Genomic DNA, 24214 nt, shown 5'->3' on the forward strand with positions numbered 1-24214 from the left:
CATCAGTTTTAACACATTGATTGGAGTGATGTGAGACATTATTTCTAGCCCTGAAATGCTTATATGGCACTAAGAGCATCTCCAAAGAAGATGTCAAATACCAAACATCAAATTTAAATTTAATGGCTGATGTGGCAATTTGACATCTTATACAGCTTTACACTCCACCCGATATGTCAAATTAAATTATTATTTTATTACATTTTAGTGTTGATTTATTTTTAATTAAAAAGAATAGAAAAGAAAAAATAATAAAATATTCATTTGACATCTTGCTTTTGGGATGTAAAAAATAACATCTCAATCTTCAGCCTTCATTCCATATCAGCTTTGACACATCGGTTGGAATGTGTGAGATGTTATTTCTAGCTGTTAAATGTCTATGTGGCACTTTTGACATATGGGTTGGAGATGCTCTAAGGGTGAAATAATAAATAAGCCTCAAGTAAAAGACCCTTCCCCGCTTCTCCGCCTTTCTTACTCTCGGCAGCTCCCCGTTCTCAACCTCCCACCGCCCTCACCAAAACAACCACAGCCACCATTTTCTTTCTCCCCTTCTCTCTCAACCACTCTCTGAACCCTACCAACTGCAAATTCCAATGTTGCAAAATCTAACCAATTAGTGATCAAGACATCAAATTTCCATGGGAAGCAAGCACTAACCCACAACCAGGATCAACCAGAGACGGAGAGAGAGTGAGAGAAACTTGAATGTCGGCTGGCGAAGCTTTTTTTTTTTTTTTTGGGTTTGATTCATTATTTAGAGCTGAGTTGTGGGTTTTGTGAGTTTCCCAATTCCGATGGAGAATAGTTCAGCAATATCATGCCCTTCAACTCCTCGCTGGAACTCCGAGAGGCCATTCCTCACTGGCCGCTTTCATCAGGTCCCTCTAATGTTCTTCACTTCAATTTTCTCTGTGAGATTTGCGAATGCCAGTTCAAAATTTTCATTTTTGTTTCAGGAAACCAAAACGACGTCGCGTTTCTTCGATACCAAGGGCTATTCCGTGGATTCCCTTAGGTATACATCATGTCACATCTTCATCCATTTACATTTCTGGTCATACTCTTCTTCTTTTTGTCTTTTTAATTGAAAAAGAAAAACAATATTTGAAATTTGCAGCTTGGGATCCGAAAAGGCCATTGGTTGTTACAATGCTGCTGTTCAGGTGAGTTTGAATTTGAAAATGGAACTTTACAATTTTGGATGAAAGGTAGTCGTGCTTATGATGGTTATTGCACAAGTAGGAACTTGTGGTCATCGATGACCTCTTGTCTGCAATGGTTGGGATCCAAGGACGCTACATTTCTATCAAAAGGGCCCATGGAAAAGAGGATAATTTCACCTTTCAAGTTGATGCATCCATGGATTTAGCTCTTCAGGTATGGATTGGCGCAATCTCTCTTTTGTTTTAGACTTGGCACTTTAATATTTATCACTTTTTTTTGGGTACTGAAATGCTTCAGGAATTGGCGAAACGGGTATTTCCTCTGTGTGAGAGCTTTATGCTCATTAACCAGTTTGTTGAATCAAGATCTCAATTCAAGAATGGTCTGGTGAATCATGCCTTTGCTGCTGCACTCAGGGCTCTCCTTCTAGTAGGGTTCCCTCCCCTCCCTGTTTTAAGACCTTTTATGCACGTTATGTTTGTTTCATTAACCTGTGATTGGAATTTTTGGTATTTGTTCGCTCTTCAAGATGTATATTTGTTTTTCCTACTGAAATCTGTTTTCAGTTTGACTTTTCCTATTTTAACGTAAAAGTTACTCGATGGCAACTCCATTTCTTTCACATTTAGACCTAAGGTTCATGGACGAAGAAAAATATTAAGTATGGATAGAAAAAAGGATGAAGTGATCTCCCCCATTGAACACCTCCTTCTGATTTTTCTGTATTAGGATTACCAGGCCATGGTGGCACAATTGGAACACCAGTTTCGACTTGGAAGACTGTCCCTACAAGGCTTGTGGTTTTACTGTCAGGTTTGAGGTTCTCTCAGACAAATTTTAGCTATTTTTTAGGGGTTTTATTTTATTTAACTAAATGGGTTCTCTAATCTGCGTTGCAGCCAATGATGGGGTCCATGCAAGCACTATCTAACGTAATACAGAGGGCTTCAGCTAATAATTTTGCAGGTTCTGCAGTTCTTAACCTCTTGCAGAGCCAGGTTAATCCTTATGTCACTCTGTATTTTTTGGAGATAATAGGAATTACATAACCTCTGGTTGGTCCCTTTGGAAGTAATAACTGTTCTCACTGCATGTTTCTCATTCTTACCTTTTGTCCTGTTGCCATATCTGCATACTATGGCTCTTTGAAATATCCAGGCTAAGGCCATGGCTGGTGATAATGGTGTAAGGTCATTGCTAGAAAAGATGGCAGAATGTGCGAGCAATGCATACCTTGGAATATTGGAGAGGTACTCTTTTGCAAGCGGACTGTCAAGTTGCAACCATAATTTTGTGTTAAAATTGCAACTTCCCCCGCCAACTTGTTATACATCTCTAGTTGAACATGACTAGCTAATTACGTAAGCATAATATGCTACAAAGATACAGAGAGTTTTATTCCCTTCTACAAAGTTTCTTCCATTTTCTTTTAATCCTGTAAACTGTAATTCCTTATTCTCCTTGACTAACTTCATTTCCACTCGGTTATTTCATTTTATTTTGTGTTGGGGGAGGGTGGAAGGGCAGGTTCTAAAAAAGTCTATTAGAAGAGCCAACTTAGGCTTATTTGGGAAATTGCCCTGTACTAAGACATGTTTTAGACCCAAGGTTACCATGGGCACATAATTGACACTTTAGTATTCTTGGGAGAGGGATTAGAAGCTAGGAGACCTTAGTCTTGCAAAAATAGTCTGAACCTGATGAGCTTTTTGGACCAGGGAGCCTTCAGTAGGGCCTGGGCGAAGTTTTCTGGCACAGCCCTACCTGTACATGAAAATAGAGGCCCAAGCTTTTCTTAAGAATTCTGTTTAATTGAAAGTTCCTATTATTGCTTAACCTTAACTTGAACTTAGGTTCTACTACGTACTTACCTCATCCAAATGCCACTTGACATATGGGATTTTTTTAATTACAAAGTTATAATTAAAAAATATATAATCGCTAACCAATGAGGATGTGGTCGTGTTTCAATCCCTCAATCTTGTGCACAGCATGACCCGTTGAAGTGTTATTTACATAAAAGTTACCTGCTAAATATGAAACTAAAGTGTTATTTACATAAAAGTTACGTTTTTTATATTTTATCTTTTTGACCTTTGTTTTTGACACTTCTTTATTTTGAATACAAATCGTTTCTATTCAAAAAAAATATTTTATCTTTCTATGTAAAAGAAAAGAAATTTCTGTGCAGCATGTCAAGGTTTTATCATCTTTCTTTACAGTTAGAGGTGTAAAATGGGGTGGGTCCATGACGTGTTGTGCCCAGCATGACCCATTGGACAAGTTGTGCACGGCGGAACAAACATTGATAGTGTTGTGTCATGTCAGGTCGTTTTAAAGATGTTATGCCCGTTGCCTTCCCATCCTGCTTAATCCTGTATATATTGTGCTGTCTTCTCTATGAAATAATTTATGTGTATAAAGATATTGTGTTTCTGTGTTCATGTGCATTTTCTTGGAGGAACAGTATTATATTCCTTGTTTCTATATATTCAATCCTCTAATGGTTTTGATATGGATTTCTTATTTTAAATCTATTATAATGTGGAAAGACAGATTAAGTTGTTTTGTTTCTTTTCCTTAGGCAGTGATGGATTTGGGTATCATTTGTTCAATACTTTATTACTCATTCTGATTGACCCTATGAATGGAATCAAAACTTACTTTTAGGTGGGTTTATGAAGGAGTCATTGATGATCCTTATGGTGAATTTTTCATTGCTGAGAACAAATCTCTTCAAAAGGTATATTATGTGAGTTCGCAATTATGAGTGCATCAAATTTATGCTTATTATGTTACAGTTTGTAAAATCTTACAGGAAAGCTTGACTCATGATTATGATGCCAAGTATTGGACGCAACGTTACAGCCTCAAGGATGGAATTCCTAGCTTCCTTGCAAATATTTCTGGGACAATTTTGACCACCGGAAAATATCTAAATGTCATGAGAGAATGCGGGCACCATGTTCAGGTTCCAGTTAATTATCCATTCCATTACAATGGTTCTTATATTATATCCCTTTGCGTCAATATGGTTGTGTTAGTACATGTCATTGACTGGATTGTATGAATAGGTCCCTCAATCAGAAAATTCAAAATTGATGAGCTTTGGCTCGAACCATCGCTATCTTGAGTGTATAAAATCTGCTTATGACTTTGCCAGCAGTGAGCTTTTAAATCTCATCAAAGAAAAGGTGAGGTTCAGTTTGTCAGTATTTGGTTTCCCCCTGAATTTTCTTTTGTGCATTTTGGTTTATTTTTTTATTTTTTAAAATTTTTAAATTTTAAATTTTTTTTTAATATGCTTACATTCATGCTGCATTATCTTCATTGCAATTGGTTTATGTTGTTAGCCAACCTTCTCTGTTTTCTTGTGTAGTATGATCTGATGGGAAAGCTACGATCTATAAAGCACTATCTTCTTCTTGATCAGGTATATGTATATTGTTTTGTGACCAGTGAACTTGGAAATAGATAAATTATATAATACATTGTAATGTGGAGATACCATGTTTGATCTGCAATTGGGACTAGAAATTTTTGAACCATCCATACCAGGGGGTTCGAGGAGGGTTAGGTTATGCTAGCTCAGTTGTCCCTTAAAATACTATGAGCATAGTGGACATACATATCTTTCCGTCTAAGGTTACGATGGTAATGGTTTCTGTGTTGATGCTTTCAACACTTGGTAGAAGTGTTTGCACATTTTGCCTCTTCAACCATGTAAATGTAATTGTGTAAGGTCGCATTAATTTCTTCAAGCCCTAGGAAGGAGCATGTTTGGTTTTCAGTTCTAAGTCTTGGTGGTACCTCCAGAAGTACTTGGTGATTTCACTACAGTTATGTGCATATAAAAGTTATGTGCATATGTAAGAATTTGGTTTAACTTGTAACAAGTATTTCAAAAAATTCAAAATCCACTTTTTTGATTTAGGAACTAGAAACCATTAGAGTGTTATGATCCAATTTTTTAGGTCCCAAAAATCAAGAGTAATGTATACTACTGCTACTTGAAAAAAAAAAAAAACTCCTTAAAAGAAGGTGCTAGAACATGAGATGTTCATGATTTATGTTATTAAAGATTTACTTTTTTAATTTCAGTTACCAGAAGATTTACCACAGTAATTTGTATTACATCTTTGGTACTTATTTATCTATTTTTGTGAGAAAAACATAGGTTTTTTGGGAGAATGAAGAAATGGTTGTACTTATGCAAATCTTGGTTAGGATGCATGAAGAAGGGCATGCTGATGGTTAAATATTTGTACCATTTTTTGGATCTGGTTAAGAAAAGATCAATCACATTATACATGGAAAAAGCTTGTTTATTTTTCTTTTTGTTCATTTAAAAAAAAATAGTGTTATTCAAAATCAAGTAGCTGATGGTGTCTGTACAGGGTGATTTTTTAGTTCATTTCATGGATATTGCTCGAGATGAGCTTACGAAAAAGCTTGATGAGATTTCTGTGGAGAAGCTGCAGGTTTGGCCTTCGCTCTTCAAAGCCCCTTACAGGGAAATACTTCTCTATGTTTTCACAGTTCGAAATAACTGAGATGTTTAAGCTTTCATTTTGCTGAATAGTCTCTTCTAGACCTCGCTTTGCGTACCACAGCAGCTGCAACAGACCCTTGCCATGAGGACTTAACATGTTGCGTGGTAAGCAACTCTGTCCTTTTTCTTGCATATGAAAAATTTCTGAATTGATTTTGCATCAATTAAATATTTTCACCCTTTTGCTTCAGGAAACATCTTCTTTGCTTAAAAAACTGGGGACGCTTACAGATGGTGAAAAGAGCAGGAATGTTCCTGATGATAATGATTTAGAGGAGCCAGTGAGCATAACAGGACTTGAGACATTTTCTTTGAATTATAAGGTTTGTTAGAAAAGCAGTGATTTCCTCACTACTGTTTTCATTTTCTTTGTTCAGACTACGTGATTGACGTGTTTGCCCAAAATAGCACCCACACCCAATTAAAAAAACAAAAACAAAAACAAAAGCACAAAATAGCATAATTTATACCAAAGACTTCATCATCCAAATCCTTCTCCCTCCTCCCTCCCCCGTTCTGTATTTGTAGGGATTCAATGAGACTCTTTCTCTCAACTACTGCAGTAAAAAGATTGTATAAATTACTTAACAAGATGCATATTTGGAGAATGTTCTTGGTTTGAATTTTCTTAAATGGATCTAGCTCATGAGAATTTTCATATGATGCCATTTCGATCTCATCCTGCGCCATGATCAAACCATTTTTCTTTGACTTGCTGACTATTTGGTTCTTTTTCAGATTCGGTGGCCATTGTCTATTGTTATCTCTAAAAATTCCTTAACAAAGTACCAGTTGATTTTCCGCTTTCTTTTCCACTGTAAGCACGTGGATCGCCAACTTTGTGGGGCATGGCAAGCACATCAAGTATGTGCTTGACTTTTTTCTGTTTTGTTTTTTCATCTAGCCAGGCCAGATAGCCTCATTTCCCTGTTTAATTAAATGGAAATATATATTTGCAGGGAGTTCGTGCCCTCAACATGCGTGGAACTGCTATCTCCAGATCATCTCTGCTCTGTCGTAGCATGCTGAAATTTATTAATAGCCTTCTACACTATCTAACATTTGAGGCAGGTTCACCTTACCAAATTTCTTTTTCACCAGATGGTTTTGCCATGCTATAGTTGTAGTGAGTGATGTGCTTGTTTTTTCCTATATTTAAGTACCTTTTCCCCTTTAGTTCTTTCTTCTTTTCTCCTTTGGTTTTGGTTTTTATTGGTTTACTTCCTTTCTCGTTATTTGGCCATTGTCGATACAACACAGCGTGGTACATTCCATCGGACACTTCCAAATACTGAAATTTTTTCTGGGAATAGTTGAATCTTATGCTGGGAATGCTTGCATTTGACACCTAAACACCCTTGTGTGGTGCAGGCTTGGATATGTGTACAATTTTTCTTTTTGTTTTTTTATGTATGATCCTTGTTGCATATCTCGTGTTCACTCTATGTAATGTTAGCTTGTACTTGAGAAATAATGTACATCTACAAAGTTATAGTTCTTTCTAACTGGCTAGGTCTGACAGGGCTGGGGTTCATTCTGTCCTGTTGACCACAAGGGAAACAGAATAAAACACCGTCCGACCTTAAGAAATCCAATTCGAGTTCTACATTCCTGAAATATATTTTCCCAGCAATGTTGAAAAAATAACTGGCCTTATAACAACAGAACTTCTTGTTTACAGGTTATTGAGCCTAATTGGCACGTGATGCATAATAGACTTCAAACTGCAAAGAGCATAGATGAGGTATGGTCTTCCTCCTATAGAAATTCTCGTCTTCATTTGAAACAAAGAAAAAAGAAATGTTTGGCTGAAAAGAAGAATGCCACTTATTGGACATTCTGATAGAGGCAGCAGTATTTATTTTATGTAGAAGTACCTCATGTTTGACTTTCAAGGCTCTTCGTGATACAGGTTATCCAACACCATGACTTTTTCCTTGACAAATGCTTGAGGGGATGCTTGCTTCTTTTGCCTGAATTTCTCAAGGTTTGTTCTTATTACATCCAAGCATACGTGCATAACTAGAAATAAAGGGATATATAGTACAATAGGTTACTAGAAATAGAGTGCTGTAATAAATATAGAAGAGGTTGGAGAGAAGATCTCTTCCATTTGAAAGAGAGGGAAACTTTAATAAGGGAAAATGGAAGGATATGCAACATACTAGATATGTTTGAGGCCAGGGAGATATGCTAGTGTAGAATGTTTCTGTGAGGATGATGATAGCCTCCATGTTTGATGTAGGTCCTAGTAAGATATTAGAAAAATTCAGGTATCACTCAGCCTTCAGCATTTTAGATCTTGGACTCGCGCCAAATCAAATCATGTCTCTCACACAGGCATGAGAACTTAAATTCTTTCAGTATTAACTTTCAAATTCTTCAATAAATTTCCTTTCAATTAATACACTTTAACATGCTAGTAAAGACGCTCGTCATGAGACCTATAAATTGATTATGCAACATAGAGAATAACAATAAACTTAATATACATGTCTAAGTTGCATTTATTACGGAACAGTGGATCAGGACATGTTGAAATGGGATCATATGTTCAGAACTTTAGTTCTGGAATTCTTGGGTAGCCTTTGTGATTTTCCTCAATAGTGAGTTCTCTGAATGCAGAAGGTGGAGAGGCTGAAATCACTTTGCCTACAATATGCAGCTGCAACTCAGTGGTTGATATCATCTTCTATTGATGTTCCCAGCCTTGTCGAGTCTGATGGTTCACTTGTGTCAGAAAAACCCAAGCAATCGAAATCACGGCGCCCATATCAGCCATTAAAATTAAGCTCCAGCAATAGAACTGTTGCTGATTCTATTCTGTAAGTTTGAAATGGCTATGGAGTACGTACATGATTACACACACACAAATACAGTTCTATCTTGCTCTCTGTCTCTCTCTCTCTCTAACTCATTTATATTACAGCAAATTCGAGAGGGAGTTCAATGCAGAGCTGCAGAGTCTGGGACCAATATTGAACAGTAGCTCCAAAGCAGAACCATATTTAACTCATCTTTCAAAGTGCATCTTAGGCATTGGAAACGAACAATGAATTCTGGCTTATTTTCTGTTACTTCGGTTTCAAGAGTTCACAGTTTGTGAAAATGGTTTCCTGCTGTTGTGCTAGGCTTGTGTTTCGTAGCATGCCAAGAATGTCTAAAGTTTAGGTACTTGTTAGAGAATTTTGAGTTGGTGCTGTGTACTGGGGAAATTCTGTTAATTTTTTTTTTATTCTGTTGATTTTTGTTTTGGGGGTGGCCGGTGGGTGTTTAGATTCATTGTTAATTTCTCATTTTTTCTGTAAATTTCTGGCACAGATTAACCATGATATACAATGTCATCCCCTGAATTTTAATTTCATAATCTGTATCATCAGTTGAAGTATCAACATGTTTGGTAAACAAGATTCACACAAACTTGTCACAACAAGTGAAGTGAACATTAAAGAATAGAACCATTACAAACGTGAAATGAGGAACACAAGCGGCATGGATTTAAAGTTCAATTTTCTAACATTCTCTCTCTTTCTCTCTCTCTACCCCTCCTATATGTTGGACTCACCTCTGTTCTCAGCTCATGTGAGAGGGAGAGTTAGAAGCGTTGGGGGAAGTATTGGTGTTATATTTCTTGATGGGTTGAGGTTGGCCAAGGCCCGTGGCTTAAGGAATATCATTGTTGAGGTGGATTCGTCGGCTGTTAAGGAGGAGTTGTCATGCTCGAAGTGGTCTTTATTTCCTATCCACACTGAAATCAGAGCTCTAAAGGCTCTACTCCCTCCGATGTCATGGGTCCCTAAGGAAGCAAACCAAGCTGCAGATTGGGTAGCTTCGAGTGTTAAAAGGAGGGGGGTTGTGCGCTGAGGCTTGGTTCATTCTACCTCCAACCTCCCTGATTTTCATTCTATCCCGAGACGGTTTGCCTTGTCCTCCCCGAAATTGTTGCGTTTATGGGGATGGTAGTTCTTTGTCTTAGTTTGTTTCTTTCGGTGGTTGTTTTTTGTTGCTTGGGACTGTTGGGGTCTTAGCTATTCTGTTTGAAAAGTCAATATTCATGCAGAAAAAGATGATGAAAAAAAAACTTGTAACTTCAGTAATTCACAGAGAAACCTATAAAGTCAGACAAACTGACAGTTAGCTGCCAAAAAACAAAAAGCTTCAAAACCTATTGCGACCCCCCAAAAAAACCGAGATGGTAAACATAATCCTACTAGTTAGTTATCTTGTACGGTAAATCTAAAGTTAATCGGGAAAGTAATTCATCTTGATTTCGCGTGTAAACTTGTTGACTTACAAGTAATAGGAATAGGCTAAAAAGAGAAACTAACAAACAAACAAATAATGAGGATCAGAGGAGCTACCCCTGCTTGTTGATCCGATTCCTAGTTTTCGGGTATTAGATTATAAATTTTAAAGTAGGACTCACGTATTAAATGATTCCTTATGTGTAAGTAGGTAAACACTAGTGAAATCAGGAATGAAATTTTTTCCTTTTCTTCTTATTCCCAGTTAATAAAGGGATTTAGATTTCCTTCTAATTCTAGGATTCTTATGTATCTAGTAAAATCTAGTATATATATAGGGCACATTGTTTGATGAAATATCAACCTGTTCTATTGGCCCATCATCCTGGACGCCATAGTGTAGCTTCTCATCTCTTGTTCCATTCTTTTCAACTCCAAAACAAGACACATGATGGCTTCTTCTTCAAGAAAATATCCGAACGGGCTAACGATTACTGTCATTGTGATCATCTTTTCTCTCACACTCTTTCCCTCCGTTTCAGAAGCTAATTCAATGGCGGTAAGAGATGGAGATCATCAGCGATTAGAAAAGCAGATGAAGATGGTCTTGGGTTCAAAGCCTCCTGGGTGTGTTAACAGGTGCGTGGGTTGCATACCTTGCACGCCCACTCAGGTTGTTTCTCCACCTGATAAGAATAATAATCTCAAGGCAACAAATACAAATCAGGGAGATGAGGGCTATTATCTCCTCTCATGGAAATGCAAATGTAGGAACAAGTTGTTCGAACCTTGAATATTTTGTTTTAGCTTAGCCTAACAAGGATGGTTATGTTTTGTATTGATTTTTTTTTTTTTTTTATACAAGTAATATTAGGAAAAGAGAGATTCGAACACAGGACCTTGGGTAAAAAAATATCTATTTGCTCTTAATAACTTGAACTACGAATCCCTTGGTTCTATGTTCCTATATTTTGTAATAGCTAGCTGGACTTAATAAAGTTTCTTACTAATATTAATTTACACTTTCGGTGGATGGCTAATGCAATAGATAATTCTATCAACCCATTATCTGCGAGGGCCCTGTCTTGCATGAGAACGTTTCCCCGGGGCCCGGCCCTTCATTCTTCACCTTCTTCGTGAAGTGAAGGTTACTATAAAAGTCCTGTTGTTTTGGTTGGTTAGTACTAATAAGAAGTATTTGACAAATAACGAGAAGAAGAAAAAAGACAAAATATGCTACAGACTTTTCTTGTGCAACTAAGCAGTCTCTGATATGTTATTGGGTTGGTTAGTCGAAAAGCGTGTAGCATATTTTTCTTTTTTCTTCTGATTTGTCTCTCTGTGTATTCGTAATCAATTAATAAGTAAATGATTCCGTCACCAAGACTTAAAACAAATCACCATTTTTTTTATTGTTAAAAAATTCACTGATTTTGGTTATATACAATTGTTTGAGAAAGATTGGAGAAAGAATTCCCCAAAATACACGCTAGGTGTGAATATTTTGACAAAGCAACAAAAGTAATTGTCATAGACCTGGACTTGGACCAAAAACGCAACATTGAGTAAATGAGAATTTTTTTTTTTTTCATGATTGAAAGGAATCCAATATATATATGGTCCTAGCCACTTTCCCACTAAGAAAACAGACAATTAGGAGCACAGAAAAAGCATTAAAAAACCTCTGAAAAATTAGGAGCCTCATTGAATCGGGGGATAAGGTAGATAGCTAGGGGTTGTTCAACCTAGTTTTCTCAGAAGTCATCCTTCGACTGGTCTAATCTCTGCTACGTAAAACCAGGTAATCTCTGTGGCCCTATTTTTACATACCTGCATGTCAAGTGAGCCATTTTTCATCTCTCCTGCAATGCCTAGATTGTTAGGGTTTTGTTTTATAAACATTCTTAATTGTCATCCCCACTGGCGGAGGTATTTGAAGGCCTGAAGGGGCCTGGCCCTCCCAAAAGTTTGACAATATTTGATGTTTTGTCCTTTATTCCTACAGATTTTAGGAAGTATATATGATAATTTTGCTTGTGGCCCCCTCACAATGAAGAAAAAATGTGTTTCTCTTTCCAAATTAAGTATATATAATAAGAGTGATGCTATTTCCACTCACTTGTCCTATTTTCCCACCCACCTTATTTTCAAAATTTTAAAATAAATTTATCCCTTTGTAAAATGACTTTTAAAGGCCTAAGGAAAAAACTTTTTTAAAGCATTTCAAATAAAACAATAAACTACAATAAAAATAAAACAACATTTTTTCATTATGTTGGATTTGGTGGCAACCGTGAAATGAATCTGTGTTCCTCGTTTCCTCTGTTCTTATTTTTCGATTCTTTCTTGTGGTCTAATTTTTTGTTGGTTGTGGTTACTTTAAAAAAATAAAAATAAATAAATCAAGTGTTGTGGATGCTTTATCCACCCTTCTAATACAATTGTTTCTCTTTTAAAAAAGCTCACTTGGTGTATGAGATTAAAGCCTCTTCCTCTGCTTCTTTACTATTTTTTCTTTCTAGATTTTTGTTTTTGTTTTTTTTTTCTTCTAAATTCGTGGTGAATTAGTGTTTTCTTATTTGGGTTATTTGTCTCTGACAGATTGATATAAGACTATAGGTGAATTCGCTTTTTTTTTTTTTTTGGTATTAATTGTGGCTTCGTCTTGCAATTCCGACCCTCAACCCCAATTTCGCACAGAGGTTGAAGAAGCTCTGCACAAATAACTAAGTATTTTTGAGAATTTTGCTCAAGCCATGGTGGAGGAGTGTGAAGAGGTGGGGGAGGGGCTGGTGGCTAGTGTAGTGTTGATGAGGGGGTGGGGTTGTGGCGGGAAGGGGGGAGAGAAGGCTTTTGTTTTTGTTTTTTATTTTTTTAAAATGTTATTTTATTATTAGTTTATTTTAATAATTTAAGGATGTTTTAGGAATAATGGTGGGTGGAAAGATAAGATTTTTTTTTTTTTTTCAAATTAACATGGTGGGTGGGAAAATAGGACAAGGGGGTGGAAATAACAGCACTCTATAATAATCACCACGTGATCGAAAGTTGCGAACATTTCTAGACCCACGCGTCAGGGTTTTCTATTAACTTTTTCAACTTAATAATAACTTTGGTTTTTTAAAAGTGAAATCTAATGTCCATCAATATATTAATAAATAAAAAAAAAAAAGCAGCCCATCAAATAAAGTTTCAAAAAATCTCATTTATTAAATAGGAAGTAGACTTTTACCCAAATAAAAAAAGATTGGGATTTTAATTTTTGTTCCTATATGAAGCAACATGAACTTACTTTGAAGTAGCCGCACACAACAAAAGAAAACACTTAACAAGCCCAATACAACAAACAGAACAATAAAACAAAATCATACCCAAGAACCAAGCAGCTGCCGCCTTTGCCACCTAATCTAACGTCATCGCCAATAGAGGAAGGTTCATGAGAACCGACAAAGAAGATCTGAAGAGCGTGGATTTGGGGAAGCAAGCCACCACCATGCATCAAGCTCAAACGATCTATGGATTGGTCTAAATTGACCATTAAACTACAAAGCCCACTCCTCCAGAGCAAAAGCTCATATCTGAGGATGAGTTGTAGGAGATGAACATCGGCAACAAACCAAGAGACAACCAAGAAAATCCTCGGAAAAAGGAAGGGGTTTAGGGTTAAAGAGTTCGAGGGAGGAAAAGAGAAATGGGCTGAAGGGGGGTGCGTGGATGAGAGGAGAAGAGGGAGAGATAGGTGAAATGGCTATAGAGTAGTGGGAGAGAAGAGATTGAGGAGATCTGGGCCAACAGTAAGACAAACAAAATAGAAAAAACACACCAAAATAAACGACATAAAAGGAAAGTAAAAGCCACAAGAGAGGTGGCAGAGAAGCCATCCTGAAGGGTGGCAGCACAACCAGAAGCTCAGAAGAGGAAGATGGGATATAGGACAGCTGGTAGTTTTCAGCTTACATATTTATCAAGTCAACAAGCCTATATACAACAACAGGTCTGAAATTTTAGGGGCCCTATGCCAAAACAACAAGAGGGCCTCCTAAAATAAAGTTTTCAACAAAAAATTATAAAAAAAGGTAAAACTCTATAATCAAAATTATGTGATTATTAAATTACTAATTATCATTAAATAAAAATTATTTAAAAAATTAAATAGGAATAAGAAAACCAATATTAAATAGGAATAGGAAAACTAACATTACTATTAGACTAATATTATTATATGGGGCCCACTTTTCCTTTTGTAAGTCAGTCTCAAAAGTAAAAAGTCAATATTAATTTTATTAAACTAATATTATTATTAGGCTATAGGCGACCCCAGTATCTTAAATGTAAATTAATATTATACCTAAAATAGGGGTTGAATTATTTTTTTTTAAAAGGCCTACATGGAATGCACTTTAGAAACACACTCAAAATCCATTTACTACATAAGAAGTGGGTGTTGAAGTTCCTATAAATTACATGATTACCACTGATTAACTTTAAAAAAACCAAACACAAAAAACTCACAAATAAACCCAAAACAAGCCCAGCCTAGAGTTTTTTTAAAAACCCAAACAATTTATTAAAAAAATTTCACGAAAACCAAGTAGGGGCTCTTCACAGAACTACATTGTTAATACTTTGTTATAGAAGTACATTGTTAATACTATGTCATAGAACTATCTTGTTAATACTGCTATATCATATAAGTACATTGTTAATACACTGTCATATAACTATCTTGTTAATACTCTGTCATAGAAATACATTAGGGTTAATCGTTTTATTAGTCCTTGAACTTAGGCCCAATTTGCATTTGAGTACCTTAATTTCCAAAATGGTTCTCGTGGTCCTTCAACTTCAGTTTCGTTAGGACAAATGGTCTTGCCTTTAATTTTGTTAACTTTTCTGTTAAATGCAGGGGCAAAATGGTATTTTTGTATCAAAATTGATTAAAATATGAATAAAAAACTCAAAAACTAAAAAATTAAAATTAAACTCTCTCTCTCTCCCCCCTCTATCCCGATTTCTACTCCCCCCTAATTTTTTTGGTTGGTTTTTTATTTGATTTTCTTTTATTGTTATTTTAAAGATATGATTTTTTATTCATTTTTTTGGTTTTAATATAAAAATACCATTTTGCCCCTGCATTTAACTGAAAAAGTTAACAAAATTGACGGCAGGACCATTTGTCCTAACGAAAGTGTAGTTAAAGGACTACGTGAACCATTTTGAAAATTGAGGTGCTCAAATGCAAATCGGGTCTAAGTTCAATGACTAATAAAATGATTAACCTAATACATTATTAAACAAAAATGAGATCCACAACTTAAATAGTAACAAAAGATAAATAGATCATCAAAGCTTAAAATACATTCCTCAAATCAACTAAAATCCGAAGAGAAACACATAATTGAAGCAAAAGATAAAAAATCCTAAGCCCAAACCAAACAACTACAATGAAGAGGAGACATAGACATCTGCACAACGACACCGACTCGACAATGGAGATGTCTATGTCTCCTCTCCATTGTTGGCTCTGACATAGACATTTGCACAATCTGAAAAGTCCAAATAGAAAGATGATTTCAAAACAAGAAATGGAAGAACAAAAACTGAAAATTAGGGTTGAAGATGAAGATGAGAGAGATTGGAGCTCGTGAAATGAGCTATGCTCTGGCTTCAACTCCAGATGAATGGATTAGAATTCCAATTTTATGTTAAAAAGGGTAATAAAGGTATTTCATCTTATTAATTAAATTAAAAAATATAGAGATGTCGATTTTTGGATTGTTTTTGGGTGTGTTTATAATTTTTAAATGGTATAGTGTTTCTTTATAAGACTATGTCTAAGATTGAGTATATAACTAAATTTGTATTAATATTAATTGTGGGGCCCCCATCAAAGTGAGACCCTGATCTGTTGCTCACCTTGCTCCTACTCAACGTCGACTATGCCTATATATAGGAGAGTTCTAACCTACATAGCTTAGTCGGTTAGTTTATTATATTACATCACTTTGATTATTTTATACTAAAGCATACTTTGATATCATGATATTTTGGATTCACAACCTTTGGTAAGTCAGTTTTCTCATTCTCCATTATTCTAGATTTTCTATATTATTCAAGACACAAGTGTACATTAATTTTAACGTTTCTACTATTTTCTGCAGTCGAAAAAAGGACTTGTTAAATGATCAAAACTTTTGGGATTTCTTGCAGTGGATTTGATCACAATCTTCAGGAAATTGCCACATTTAAGTAATTAAGTTCATTCTAGTGGCGATATGTACACACAAAGAACATCTACATCTTCTCCATCTACAACACCTCAATGGAAATATGATGTCTTTCTCAGTTTTAGAGGTGATGACACTCGGAAGGGCTTTATAGACCACTTATATGAAACATTGAGAGCTCAAGGAATCATAACTTTCAGGGATGAGCCTAAAATTTCGAAGGGAAAAGCTATTTCTCGAGAACTGATTGCTGCGATTGAAGGTTCAAGGTTTGCGCTTATTGTCCTCTCACAAAATTATGCATCCTCAACATGGTGCTTGGATGAACTTCTACACATTCTTAAATTCATGGAAGCAAGAGAAGCAGTGCTACCAATTTTCTATTATGTTGATCCATCTCATGTACGAAAACAAACGGGGTGTTTTGAGAAAGCCTTTACACAACTGGAAGAAAGATTTAGTTCTGATGACAAAACGAAGGTGCAAGAGTGGAGAGATGCGTTGGCGAAAGTGGCAGATTTCTCTAGGTGGAAGGCTAAGGACTGGTATACATTCATTTTTATTATTTTCCCAAGGAAAGTTTCTTAAACAGTATTAGAGTAGCTGTGTTTTTATATGATGATTTATCTATATCTATATCTAGAGTAATTTTTGAGTGTTCCCGGTACACCACGTGGTTGGTGTACCATCCAATAGACGGAAGACATATGGAATATGTCCAATGCAGTCCACCACATGTCATAAGAAGAAATGCAGTAAGTTGGATAACAATTCCACATGTTCTATGTTTATTGGATGGTACACCAGACACGTGGTGTACCTGGAACATTTAAAAATTTCTCCTATATCTATATCTACATCTATATATAAAGCAAAAGGTAAATAATGGTGAAACATTCAAAATATCAAAAAATGCTTTTTGTTAATTCAAACATTAAAAATTGAAATTATTAATAAAATATGGATAATATGGATCCTATTTTTAAAATTTTAAAATTATAAACAAAATCATATAATGAGTTTTATGGAACACAACTACCCATCATCTTTTTTAATTCTAAAATAAGATTTAAAAATTTAAAAACATACGCAAAGGGGCTTAGTATATATAAAGGCACAAAAATAGAATTAAAACATTCAAAAATCCAAAATATACCCTTGATTCACTAATTGCTAAAAGTTATATCTGTTTAACATTCTAAGGGTAAAATGGTGAAATACTTGTCATCTATCTATATATATATAAAGCAAAAGGTAGAGAATGGTAAACCATTCAAAATACCAGAAAATGTCCTTGGTTAATGCAAACATTAAGAATTAAAATTATTAATTAAATGAGGATAATATGGTAAATTCACACCTTTTCATATTTAAAAAATTTAAATTAAAAGAAAAATCAAATAATGGATCCTATTTTTATGGAACACAATTACCCGTTATCTTTTTTAATTCTAAAATAAATTTAAAAATAGAAAACACATGAAGATTACAAATACATATTAATTATGAAAAATGTCTTAGACAACAAAAAATACACATTAGTTACTCCACCTTTCTCGAAGACTTGACACCGTGTCTATGAGTATAACCATAATTAACTCTTTTTATTTATTTATTTATAAAATTATTATTATAAGAAAGAAACAAAATGTTAGTAATTATTTTTCATAATTAAAAGATCAAAATGAATAAAATATATTAACATGTGTCAATTTTAATTGAGATGGCACAAAAACCTTAGCTGTCACATAATGTGGTCAACTAAATGTGGTCAAAATATTTAGAGTGTCCAAATAAGATGCCAATGAGGTGTTAGTTGGATTGGCCAAAGCCTTTGGTGTGCTTCCAAATGGTTGGGTTCAAGCCACCATTGTACACGCATGTGTGTGAGTTTACCCATTTTCCCTTCCTAACTTTGGCATAAAAAGAAAAAGTGTCGAAATAGCATTAAGCCGGTACCCGCTTGTGTGAGTTTCCCCTCTCTCCCTTCATAACTTTTGCAAAACAAAAAAAAAGTGTCCAAATAGCATTACTATAAATTTTATCGCAAAAATTTAAATTCGAGGACAATTGTTTAATGTTCTTCAAATACACATAGAGTTTAATTAGACAAATGGTTGAGATATCAATTAAATTAAGTGGAAGATCAAGATTAAATTAAGTTTAGGGTTTGCAGCCAAGGGGTGAAATTAGTGAAGGGTTAGGATTTGGGATTTTTTTTAATGCCAGATTCATTAGCTATACAGTGTTGGGTGATACCCATTTAATTTTCAGTTTTATTAAAAACTGAAAATATGTTTGGAAACGATTTCATTTTCTGTTTCAAAAAAGTGAAATTTAGTTTTTAGAATTAAATACCCTTATTTTTTATAACTCGAAAGTTTTTTTAGTTTTTATTTTCATTTTTTTTGTCCTCATGTTTCATTCACCAATTTTACATCACCACACATGCATTGCACTCCAATTACTAATACTTGATATTTGAGACCTCTTGAATTGGATCCGACCCATCAAATCTTGCATTCGGCTCAGGACATCCAAGCCTGAGGACCTCCAATAAAAAATTAAGAAAAAAATCCTAACTTCAAAAATTTTAGCGAAAAATACTATAAACTCTTTGTAACTTGTACTTTAATTCTATGATATCTAATTCACCATTTGGCTGATTTTTTTTTTTTCAATTTCTAAGTTTCACATAAAACTGAAATTGTTAACCAAACAACTTTTTAAACAAGATTTTTTTAAAACTAAAATTGATCACATGCAAATCAGTATGACTAGTTTGGTGATTTTCTTTTGCGCTCTTGCTTTGGAGAATGTTAGGCCCACTTGGCTGTTGCATAATTGGATTTGGGCACATGCAATGAATAATAGGGCAAGGCTCTAGCAAGAACCTCTAAATGAGGACTTAATATGAGAACACCGTTGGATATAATCCAACGGTTCTCTGAAAAGCAATTCTAGCTGTAAATATTGCACTGGAACACTCCCTGTTATGCGCATGCTCTCTCCTCTCTCCCTCCAAAAATATCCCTCCCTCCAAAAACAATACTCTCTTGAAGAACACAATTTCTTTTCTGGTTTGGTATTCTCTTCCCTCCATCCCTACGATCTACCGCTGTAATTCTCTTTCTTTTTTTCTTCTTGCGCATGCTCTCTCCTCACTCTCTCCAAAAATAGAAGCTCTGTTGAAGAACACAATTTTTTTTTCCTCTTCTGGTTTGATATTCTCCTCCCTCCCTCCCTATGGTCTACCCCTCTAATTCTCTTTTCTTGTTTGGTCATTCATACCTACAAAGCAAGTTTCATCTACCTCTGTAATTCATTTCTCTCTTTTCATTTGTCTAGTTTGGTGATTCATACCATACCATACCAAGCAAGTTTCATCTACCCGTGTAATATTTTTTTCCTTGAGTTCATTACTTGATGATTGGAGACCACAAAATGAGCACTTGGCTCTGGTTCTATACTGTTGGTTTTAAAATCTCTGAGTTGGAATCCATATTTGTACAAGCTGGGTTGTTGCTCCATTGTGATATTTGAGGAATCCAGAAATATTTGGGGTTGAAATCGAGCTAGATTGTTGCTCCATTGTCATATTTCTACAGGAAGCTCCGAATTCTAAGGTAAGAGATATTCTATATTTGGGAAATTGAGTATTTGACCAAGTATATGGCCATTAGTTACGCAACTTTTGTTTTGGTTGAATAGTTACACTACTTTGAATGTTAGTTGTTTCATTGTTTCACTAAAGACTGAGAAAGGCTTCCTAAGGGGGGGGGAGGGGGGTAGCACGGTGTTTGAACTGATTAAGATTGACCAGAAAAAACAGATTACGAAGAGACTATAGTATTGTTGATTAGTACAATCAATTCAGAAGAATACCACACATCAGTAGTTCAGAACTCTTTCACAGATTAAGAATAAACTATGTTAGCAAAAAGCTGTGTTAATTGATTGATTTACAATACATCACAAGTTGAAAAATGGTTTTCACAGATTAAGAATAAACTATGCTAAAAAGAGTCTATCTGGAAGGTATCATTTGCCATACAGCAGAGGTTCACAAATGTTTTTCACATATTAAGAATAAACTATGCTAGCAAGAATTTGTGTTTAGGTTTCATTTGCCATACATGACAAGTTCATAATTGTGTTTCGTGAAAATATAACCGCATGTTTATATTTATTATGCATATAATTATGTAGTTAATATATATTTGAATGTTGGTTGGGAGCATATGCCGACATTATTATGATGTTTATGTGATATCCAGGATTAAATTGAAAGAATTCTGAAATGGAGTCTGAATTGGAGGTGACTCCGGAAGCAAGTGTGGAGTTCAAACCACAAGTGGGACTTGAATTTGATTCCCTTGAGGATGTGTTAAAAATGTATAATGTGTATGCAAAAAAAGCAGGATTTGGCGTTCGGTGTTATACAACCAAAACTTCAAGAGTCACAGGGGAGGTAGTAAGGAAAGAATTTGTATGTTCTAAACAAGGGCATATGGAGAGCAAGGTTGGTCGGAAGAAAAGAAGGCGAGGATGTGTTCGAACTGGTTGCATGGCTAAACTTGCAGTTTTGAAGCCATATGAAAAGAATAAGTACACTGTTGTAAAGTTCAAGGAGGAACACAACCATGAAATGACAGCATACGATAAAGTCCATTTGTTGAGATCTCACCGTAAACTTACAGATTCTACAAAGGTGTATAATGCACATCTTTCCGAAGTTAACATCCCAGTACATCAACAAGTAAGCCTTGTTGAGGTGCTAGCAGGGGGATTAGAAAATATTGGGTTTTTAAGGAAAGATGTCTATAATTACCGAAGGGACATGCGAGCAGAGGTTACTGGCCATGATGCAGATCTTCTTAAAGAGCATTTTTTGGGAGAGCAAGAAAAAAATGAATCATTTTATTTCAAGATGAAGTTAGATTCGGAAGGAAGGATGGGTAATGTTTTTTGGGCAGATGCAAGGTCAAGAAGAGCTTATGGGATTTTTGGAGATGTGGTGGTATTTGATACGACGTTCAACACCAACCGTTATGGCATGGTATTTGCGCCTTTGTTAGGTGTTAATAACCATCGTCAAACAATATTGTTTGGTTGTGCTTTCCTAACAAGTGAAACCACAGAAGCATTTGTTTGGTTGTTTGAGGAATTTAAGAAAGTCATGCCACATGGGGCACCCAAAATGATCATTACAGATCAAGATGCAGCTATTGCAAAGGCAATTGCGATAAGCTTCCCGACAACATTCCATAGATATTGCATATGGCATATAATGAATAAATTGATAGAGAAAGTGGGCATTAGAGAGTGTTTTTCAGAACTGTGCAATTGCATATGGGATATAGATAGCAGAGAAGAATTTGATGCCAAATGGGATGAAGTTATTACAAAAAATGGGCTGAAAGAGCATATGTGGCTGAGCGCAATTCATGCCTTGCGGGAGAATTGGGTTCCATCATATGTAAAACATGTGTTTTCGGCTGGGATGTCAAGTAGTCAACGGGCCGAAAGCTGTCATTCTTTTTTCAAACAATATATTAACAAGAACAACACGTTGATGGAATTTATAGTACGTTTTGAAAGAGCTCTTGCTTCACAAAGGCATAAGGAGTTATTGGCTGATCATGTTGATCAAAATGAAAAACCTCCAACTCCATTTCTCACACCAATGCAACTTCAAATGGGAGGCATTTACACAAGAGGGATTCTTGACATCTTTGAGCGAGAGGACTTTGAAAGCCTTTTATGCTTCTTTGAAGTTGTAAAGGAAGATGAGACTCATTGCACGTACAAAGTAATTGAGAGGGTACAACCGGGGGTTACACGGATAAAAGAGCTTGTGCATAATAAAGATATCGATCTAGCTTGTTGTAGCTGTCGGGGATTTGAATTTCGTGGTATTCCGTGCCGACATATCATATCATTTTTACGAATGAAGCAGGTTGCGTATTTACCAGAGAAGTATATATTGGAAAGATGGATGAAAAGTGTAAAGTTAGGTGTAGTTTTTGATAAGGATGGAAAAGAAGTTAAGGATAGCGTTGATGGTTGTATTTTGGTTAAGAAATCGACATTATGCAAAGTTGCAGCTGATTTGATTGATTCGGCGTTGTTGTCTGTTGAAGGTGTTGACCTACTGCAAAAAACATTTGACGACATTCGTGGGAAGCTTACTAGCTTAGTTTCATCAACCGCTGATGTTGAAGAACCCAATGAAGATGAGGAAGGTAGTTCTGCCCAAGTGAGAATAAAAGATCCTAATCGAGTTAAATCAAAAGGTCGTCCAAAAAGATTTAAAGGACAACATGAGAAGCTAGCAGGACGATATAAACGTCGGTGCACTGAGTGCAGGAAGAGTGATCACAATAGAAGGAAATGTCCAAGACTTACTAGCCTGTAAGCAAATATAACGTATATATTACTTCAATATATTTACTTGTAATGATTGTAATTATGTATGAATTTTGAATTGCAGTTCTTCATGTCCTGACGCCGATATTGCTGCTCCAGTTCCTGAGAATATGCAGCCTAATCAGAGTGCGCAGAACAGTGAAGGAACTCAGCCAAGTATGACCCAGGCATTTATGCAGGAGTTTGATTTAATGCACGGACCCAGCGTTTGAGTATTTAATGATACCTATTGGCGTTGGTTTTTATTGTACGGGAAGCTTTTGTGACACTTATGTAATCGGTTCATGTCTGATTGGTTTTTTTTTGCGAACCCTGAGTTTGAGTATGTAGTGATACGTATTTACGTTTCCTGTGAATGCTCGGCAAGTATTTATGACACTTATCTGATCGGTATCTCAATGCTTACGATCGGTATCTCAATGCTTGCGATCGGTCTCTCAGAATTGATGTTTCAACGGATTTATGGCACACACAAGTGCTTTGATACTGTACTCTCACTTAGCGCACTTTTCTCTCACGAAGCTCAAACCCTTTTGATGCCCCTTGTGAAATTCCCAATAAATTTGTTCTACTTTATTTTCCTCTTCATAACTCTCACTCTGTATGGAACAATCTGAAAATATCAAGGCCAGCAATCCAAATGATAGCTGGAAGCACCAAAGCCTACATGATCGAATTATGTTCATCCAATAAGTGATGGCTGCCACCTCTATTTGTTTGGTAGCCAGCTTTTAATTGTTAAATGAGTTTCATCTTTACAACTAGACTAGAAGATATCTCAGAAGAATTTTATTTATTTATTATCAAACACAAGAAGATATCTTGACAACTGGACTACAAGACATTTTTTGTTTCCACCAACTCTTTTGTTTCTGCAACTAGTTTTCTCACCTCTTGTTGCAGCGTCGGTGAGGCACTTTAGACAATAATTTAGCTGCCATATATCTCTTGAACCAAGAGAGTATTCACTCATTGAAGCAAGTCATCAATTTGCCAAAGTGTTCTCCCCAACTTTCCAGCTGCTTGCCACCTTCTAATATCTCAGAATTGATAAGAAAAATCCTTCCAAGTCGATAGAAAGTGATAGCACACAAAGGAAGACTTGAAAACGCGTAGAAACTGAAAAAGGGGTAGAAAAACCCTTTTGATGCCACCTTCTGGGCGACCGGTCGCGGATACCTTGCGACCGGTCGCGGATACCTTACGACCGGTCGCGGATACATTGCGACCGGTCGCTTTGGCACAGAGTTGAAAACCAATTCAGACTTTGCAATCTGCCTGAAACCGACCGGTCGCTCATAACCTGCGACCGGTCGCTAGTCTTTATTTTTGTATCTTTTTAATTGAGCCATTTTTTCTCAACACATTATCACTAATGATATCATAGATTTATTGATTTCTGACATTATGTGCGTGGAAGCCAAGCCATTTTATTTCAATAAACTCCAAAAAGGTGATGTTCATGTTGGGGTGAAATATTTTGCATGCAACATTTTTCTGCAGAAGTTTTATGAAAGTGAATGTTCAAAATTTAGGAGGCCAACCCCTTGGAAATGCACATAACACCTTTTCCAAGACATGAACAAAAAATT

General features: G+C 35.7%; 3 protein-coding genes across 4 annotated transcripts; all 3 read left to right on the forward strand.

Annotated features, from left to right (window-relative positions):
• The first annotated feature begins 427 nt into the window (after positions 1-427).
• Positions 428-9114, forward strand: LOC110749859 (Spc97 / Spc98 family of spindle pole body (SBP) component). Of its 2 annotated transcripts, none has more exons than XM_021950096.2 (21): positions 428-884; positions 963-1021; positions 1124-1169; positions 1249-1383; positions 1468-1599; positions 1900-1983; positions 2070-2168; positions 2329-2420; positions 3841-3913; positions 3989-4147; positions 4245-4364; positions 4550-4603; positions 5568-5651; positions 5753-5827; positions 5914-6045; positions 6461-6586; positions 6682-6789; positions 7404-7466; positions 7635-7709; positions 8348-8547; positions 8652-9114. In XM_021950096.2, the coding sequence occupies exons 1-21, from the start codon at positions 801-803 to the stop codon at positions 8776-8778; spliced, it is 2127 nt and encodes a 708-aa protein (XP_021805788.1). In that variant the 5' UTR covers positions 428-800; the 3' UTR covers positions 8779-9114. The 2 variants fall into 2 exon arrangements, with proteins under 2 accessions (XP_021805788.1, XP_021805845.1); XM_021950153.2 differs by having other exon boundaries at positions 429-884; positions 3989-4141.
• A 1240-nt stretch (positions 9115-10354) lies between these two features.
• Positions 10355-10759, forward strand: LOC148293116 (EPIDERMAL PATTERNING FACTOR-like protein 8). The gene has a single exon (XM_088243878.1). It carries the CDS (start codon positions 10415-10417, stop codon positions 10757-10759), a length of 345 nt encoding a protein of 114 aa, XP_088100004.1. The 5' UTR covers positions 10355-10414.
• A 9734-nt stretch (positions 10760-20493) lies between these two features.
• Positions 20494-22834, forward strand: LOC148293117 (protein FAR1-RELATED SEQUENCE 5-like). Its single transcript, XM_088244595.1, has 3 exons — positions 20494-21672; positions 22153-22607; positions 22687-22834. The coding sequence occupies exons 1-3, from the start codon at positions 20494-20496 to the stop codon at positions 22832-22834; spliced, it is 1782 nt and encodes a 593-aa protein (XP_088100721.1).
• The last annotated feature ends 1380 nt before the right edge of the window (positions 22835-24214 follow it).

The sequence above is a fragment of the Prunus avium genome, chromosome 7 (genome assembly GCF_965620075.1).
Source record: "Prunus avium chromosome 7, drPruAviu1.hap1.1, whole genome shotgun sequence".
In the NCBI taxonomy this organism is placed as follows: Eukaryota; Viridiplantae; Streptophyta; class Magnoliopsida; order Rosales; family Rosaceae; genus Prunus; species Prunus avium.

What these genes read in the sequence shown, in the direction of transcription:
- LOC110749859 (XM_021950096.2), top strand. Translation starts at nt 801, where the DNA reads ATGGAGAATAGTTCAGCAATATCATGCCCTTCAACTCCTCGCTGGAAC. An exon ending in TAAATCTCATCAAAGAAAAG is followed by an intron (nt 4,365 to 4,549) that starts GTGAGGTTCAGT and finishes TTTCTTGTGTAG; the next exon opens with TATGATCTGATGGGAAAGCT. An exon ending in TACACTATCTAACATTTGAG is followed by an intron (nt 6,790 to 7,403) that starts GCAGGTTCACCT and finishes TCTTGTTTACAG; the next exon opens with GTTATTGAGCCTAATTGGCA.
- LOC148293116 (XM_088243878.1), top strand. Translation starts at nt 10,415, where the DNA reads ATGATGGCTTCTTCTTCAAGAAAATATCCGAACGGGCTAACGATTACT.
- LOC148293117 (XM_088244595.1), top strand. Translation starts at nt 20,494, where the DNA reads ATGGAGTCTGAATTGGAGGTGACTCCGGAAGCAAGTGTGGAGTTCAAA. An exon ending in AGAATTGGGTTCCATCATAT is followed by an intron (nt 21,673 to 22,152) that starts GTAAAACATGTG and finishes CGAATGAAGCAG; the next exon opens with GTTGCGTATTTACCAGAGAA. An exon ending in TGTCCAAGACTTACTAGCCT is followed by an intron (nt 22,608 to 22,686) that starts GTAAGCAAATAT and finishes TTTGAATTGCAG; the next exon opens with TTCTTCATGTCCTGACGCCG.